The sequence below is a fragment of the Xenopus laevis genome, chromosome 3S (genome assembly GCF_017654675.1).
Source record: "Xenopus laevis strain J_2021 chromosome 3S, Xenopus_laevis_v10.1, whole genome shotgun sequence".
In the NCBI taxonomy this organism is placed as follows: domain Eukaryota; kingdom Metazoa; phylum Chordata; class Amphibia; order Anura; family Pipidae; genus Xenopus; species Xenopus laevis.
In genome coordinates, this window is record NC_054376.1 from 90,108,648 (window position 1) to 90,114,647 (window position 6,000).

The following is a 6,000-nucleotide window of genomic DNA, read 5'->3' on the forward strand; positions in this document are numbered from 1 at the left end:
GCTCATAAAACAAGGTATTTCCTATGTTTGGTGACATACACCATAGTGAAGGTATTAATAAAAGTCCCCAGGGAGCAAGTATGGAAAAATTCAGTTATATTAGCTTCCAAGATAATCACAGTTCTAATAGAAAGAATCTAGATTATATGGCTAATGCAATTAGGGCAATGTTCATTTAAAAAAAAAATGTAATTACTCATTGAACTGCATTTTCTTTTATATCTTTGTAACCCTTTTAATCCCAGCATTCTCAGCTGGCAGTAGTGGAAGTTGCAGTTCACAGTAACCTCAGTCTGCAAGTTTGTAATACGTAGGTTATATGAACTCACATATGCAATATTTTGTTTGCATTTGTGATGAAGGTAAAATGACAAATCTGTGCAAGCTGAGGCTATAAAGAGAAATACATAGGTGTAGCTGTAGTTAGTGGAGTGTCACAGATTGTTGGTGGTTTCCACAGAAAAGTCTTTATGTAATAAACCCCAGTATTCCTGCCAAGCCTTGCGGCTTAACCACATAACAGAACTCAAAGGGTAAGCTGTATTCACACCTCAATGTAATTGATCAATGTCTTGTTTTAGATGAACTTACTAGAAAGGTTATACATACATTTTGTTTTTCCTTTAAGTTACTATGTGTGACATACTGAAAGCCTGTGGGGTGCTGAGCAGCTGGGTAAAGCAGCTGCTTAGAGACACTTTTCACTGTCTGTTCCTACTGCCTTGAATATTCTAGAGCCCTCTATAGCACTGCAATATCACAAAATGTCTTCTCCTGATAATAGGGTTAAATGGACAGTGCTTCTTTATACTACTTCATGCCAGGAGTTTATATTTTTTTCTATACTCTTTTCTCATAAGGTTAGATTTTGGCAAGAAGATCATTTGGAAAATGTACAGGGCTGTCAGGCTATTAAAACCTGTAAAAATTAAGGTAACTTTTAATATGTTATAGAATGGCTAATTCAAAGCAAAGTTTCAATTGGTCTTTATTTTTTTTTTAAATAGATTTTGAAACATTTGCTTTCTTTTTCTGACTCTTTCCAGCTTTCAAATGGGGGTCAAAGGTCCCCTCTAAAAAACAATGCTCTGTAAGGCAACTAATCTATTTTTATTGCTTTTTTTTACTCTCCATTTAACTCAGGCCCTCTCCTATATATATTCCAGTCTATTTATATTCCAGTCTCTTATTCAAATCAATGCATAGTTGCTAGGGCAATTGGGCCATAGCAACCAGATTGCTGAAATTGCAAACTGGAGAGCTGCTGAATAAAAAGTTAAATAATTTAAAAACCCAAATAATAAAACAATTAGAACCAATTGCATATTGTCTCTAATATCACTCTCTACATCATACTAAAAGTTAATTTAAAGGTGAATAACCCCCTTAAGGTCATATGCTCACCGTATACACCTTTGCCTTTGCATCAGTCCTCCTCTCCATGATGGAGATGGCAGAGGGAGTAGCAAGATTGGCACCCAGCAGTGTATGTGGCTGGCATGTATACTGACTACTGAAATAGGCAATGAGCATGATGATGCTGGCAGAAAAGAAAGCAGAAAATTAAGAGGACACCAAGGAGAAATGGGAACACAGAGGAGCACAACATTAACTTTCTATGGAGATCATATTACAACCTTATGTAAAATCACTCCAAGTTTTAATCGGCTTAAGTTTCACCTTAAAGGGATACTGTCATGGGAAATTTTTTTTTTCAAAATGAATCAGTTAATAGTGCTGCACCAGCGGAATTCTGCACTGAAATCCATTTCTCAAAAGAGCAAACAGATTTTTTTTATATTCAATTTTGAAATCTGACATGGGGCTAGACATATTGTCAATATCCCAGCTGCCCCAAGTCATGCGACTTGTCCTCTGATAAACTTCAATCACTCTTTACTGCTGTACTGCAAGTTGGAGTGATATCACCCCCTCCCTTTTCCCCCCCAGCAGCCAAACAAAAGAACAATGGGAAGGTAACCAGATAACAGCTCCCTAACACAAGAGAACAGCTTCCTGGTAGATCTAAGAACAACACTCAATAGTAAAAACCCATGTCCCACTGAGACACATTCAGTTACATTGAGAAGGAAAAACAGCAGCCTGCCAGAAAGCATTTCTCTCCTAAAGTGCAGGCACAAGTCACATGATCAGGGGCAGCTGGGAAATTGACAAAATGTCTAGCCCCATGTCAGATTCTAAAATTGAATATAAAAAAATCTGTTTGCTCTTTTGAGAAATGGATTCCAGTGCAGAATTCTGCTGGAGTAGCACTATTAACTGATGCGTTTTTAAAAAAAACATGTTTTCCGATGACTAGATCATTTAATGCATAAGGGCATATTGTATCATTCACAAAAATGATGTGAAAGTCTCATGCCCTTATAGAATGCAAGATATCCCATCTATATGCACAGTTATAGATTCTGGGTGCCTCTAAAACTGCTTTGAAGCTGCAAGTGCATGAAAATTGGAGGTCGGGCTGCGATGCAGAGAATGAAAATATTCCAGAAGCCTTTGCAAAGTACAGAAAGGGTGAGTATAGGGGTTTCTCTGATATGTCCTGTAAAGGATACCAGTGGCTTAAATATAAAGAACATTATAATAAAATTTGTAATTCCATGAGAAGCTTGATTGAATACAGGCTGATATTTTCTGCAGACCCTGCAGTTTACATGTTTCAAAGTAGAAACCACTGCCGTCATGACCTATACCTGCTGCTGAGTGTAAATGATCATCTTAAGATCAAATCAAGTTGTCAATCTGCTCTCTAGTAAGGGGTAAACCTACAAAATTGCTTTTCAATATATAACACTCCTTTATTCAGACTGAATGAAATCTTTTCTGAATTGATCGTCTCTATTTGTAACCTGATAAAAGTAGACAATTTATTTTAGGGCCCATAATAAAAAAAGAGAAAAAGAAGCACAGCAGTATTACTCTTGCTACCAGTCCAATGATTAAACATATAATAGGCCGAAATGTTTGTTTCCTTTTATTATTTTAAAAAAGGAAAAATGTTCATTGACAGACAGAAAAAATGGCTGCATTTTCCAGAGACATTAATCCAGAGCAAATACAAGTCTGGAACATTAGATTGTATTTCACTTTGTACTAATACGCGATTCCATTCATCCGTCATGTAAGAACATTTGTAATAATATTCAGAAGTTCTGAATATTATTACAAATGTTCTTACATGACAGATCAGAACTGAACCAGGTGTTTAGCAGAAGCACAAGCAGAAAAAATGCTAACTGAAGTGATGTCTAGGTAATATAAACCTCTGTATAGCCATTCAGCTTCCCTGTTCATTTGATTTTCTTTATATTAAATATCAGATTTAGTATTATTTTTACACTTAGAATGTTTTATTATTGGAGGGATTGGGCTATTATAACATAATACATTTACCATCATTTTTACAAGCCAGTGTTAGGTTTCATCATTTCAAATATGAAATGGCAAGGGGAATTCATACTTAAACAGATACATTTGCCAAGAATTATTCTATGAGAGGGCATTTGATGTGCATGCAAAGTAAGTAGAGAGTCTATAGACAGATGTAGATAGATAGATAAACAGGTACATGTACATGGACATACAGATAGATATAGAGATAAAGAATACAGTAAATTGATGATAGACAGATTAGATAGATAGATAGATAGATAGATAGATAGATAGATAGATAGATAGATAGATAGATAGATAGATAGATAGATAGATAGATAGATAGATAGATAGATATGCAGGTAGAAAGACATGCAGAAAAATACAAATATATCAGATAGATAGATGATAGATAGATAGATAGATAGATAGATAGATAGATAGATAGATAGATAGATAGATAGATTGATAGATAGATAGATAGATAGATAGATAGATAGATAGATAGATAGATAGATAGATAGATAAGCATACCAATAAAGATATATCAAATAAATTGATTGAAGATAAAAGTATCTAGGAAAATTAGTAGGCATCCTCCCATATTGTCACCCCAAATGGCCTTCACCCGAGCCCCACAGACAGATAGATGACAGAGCAGACATACAGAGAGATGAACAGATAAATGAATTGGTCGACATTTGTGGGTGACATCAACTCATCAACAATAATTAACAACATGAGCAGACAACCCGTCCCTATCACATACTGAGACTTGCAGCTGCTACTTGTTGTAAGTTAAAAATAGGTTTTAATGTATCTAGTAGTGAAAGTATTTTAGACCATGAGGCACACTACACTGGAAATAATGAAGCCTACAGTTTATGGAGTCAAGTGACAGATCTAACCTTTCTGTAGCATATAGGTCACAAATGACAAGTGGTCCTGTTTGGCAGTCACACATATGTAGTACATGGGGATTTAGTGCTGTATAGTTACATAGTTACATAGTTAAATTGGGTTGAAAAAAGACAAAGTCCATCAAGTTCAACCCCTCCAAATGAAAACCCAGCATCCATACACACACCCATCCCTACTTTTAATTAAAATTCTATATACCCATACCTATATTAACTATAGAGTTTAGTATCACAATAGCCTTTAATATTATGTCTGTCCAAAAAATCATCCAAGCCATTCTTAAAGGCATTAACTGAATCAGCCATCACAACATCACCCGGCAGTGCATTCCACAACCTCACTGTCCTGACTGTGAAGAACCCCCTACGTTGCTTCAAATGAAAGTTCTTTTCTTCTAGTCTAAAGGGGTGGCCTCTGGTACGGTGATCCACTTTATGGGTAAAAAGGTCCCCTGCCATTTGTCTATAATGTCCTCTAATGTACTTGTAAAGTGTAATCATGTCCCCTCGCAAGCGCCTTTTTTCCAGAGAAAACAACCCCAACCTTGACAGTCTACCCTCATAATTTAAGTCTTCCGTCCCTCTAACCAATTTAGTTGCACGTCTCTGCACTCTCTCCAGCTCATTTATATCCCTCTTAAGGACTGGAGTCCAAAACTGAACTGCATACTCCAGATGAGGCCTTACCAGGGACCTATAAAGAGGCATAATTATGTTATGTAAGCATACTGTTTCTTACCTGCCCTGTTGCCTGCCAAGTAAAATTCATGGCATGGATATTGACAGGTATGGCTGGCATTCGCTGCTGGGCTTTTCTAAAATCATGCGTAAATGGTGCCATTTTCCCCTCTGCAACAATCAGAATATCCTCCTCAAAGCCTGTTAAGACAAATAAAGAAGAATATAATATCAGGAATTGCAAAGGGTTCTGTGCTCAATATGAAGAAATCTACGTTCCCAATATAAACTATGACAAAGTATGAATAATATCTATAAACACACACAATTACCTATTAATACTCTGGCTTGGTGAGCATCAATCCACATGTACAAACTGTCCTCCTGCTGCCCAGCATCTGCATGTGCAAGAATAAACAGAAAGATGCTGCATAGCGGAGCTGCAAAGTAGCCTGTTAGAGACATTGTGAGCAGCAACTTCAATTTATCTCCCTCTGCCTCTGGCTCTTTCGGGCACTATTTACTTTCCCCTGTGTGTGTAGCTGAACAGTGCCGCTTACTGCTCTGAACTGACTGAAGGGGTTGGCTTTTGGCTGTTTGGAATCAATGAAGTAGTAAAGGAAAGGTGGGTGTGTGAGGCAGGGGAGGTGCCTGGCTACAAATAGCTGAGAGGAAGAGCAGGGTTAATCTGGCCACCAGAGGTTGCTAGAGCTCCTCATTCTGTACGAGAACTGGACACGTGGGAGTGGAAGTCACATCAGCTGCATCAATATACAGCACCTTCTGCCAATGTGTGCATTCTTTGCGCACCATTTTTTTGTTGTTGTTGGTTGTTGGTTTAAATCAGGTTGGCAGTTGGCAAAATCTGAGGCACCAGTCCTCATCTTTTGAATTGCACGCAGGGTAACCCTGGGTCTTGCCTGAAATTGCTTGTAAATTGCCCTTACATTTTTGCTTAATAAGGGAAAATGTAATTCTAAGCTACTTTGCAATACACATTATTTAATGA

The 6,000-nt window shown here is 37.2% G+C and overlaps 1 protein-coding gene across 1 annotated transcript in view; it reads right to left on the bottom strand.

Annotated features, from left to right (window-relative positions):
- wif1.S (WNT inhibitory factor 1 S homeolog) overlaps positions 1–5,523 on the bottom strand; it is a gene marked incomplete at its 5' end in the record, with an annotated part of 28,637 nt that extends 23,114 nt beyond the window's left edge. The window contains 2 exon segments of the mRNA NM_001090751.1: positions 5,053–5,192; positions 5,324–5,523. Coding sequence (NP_001084220.1) covers positions 5,053–5,192; positions 5,324–5,456 — 273 coding nt within the window.
- Between the last annotated feature and the right edge of the window lie 477 nt (positions 5,524–6,000).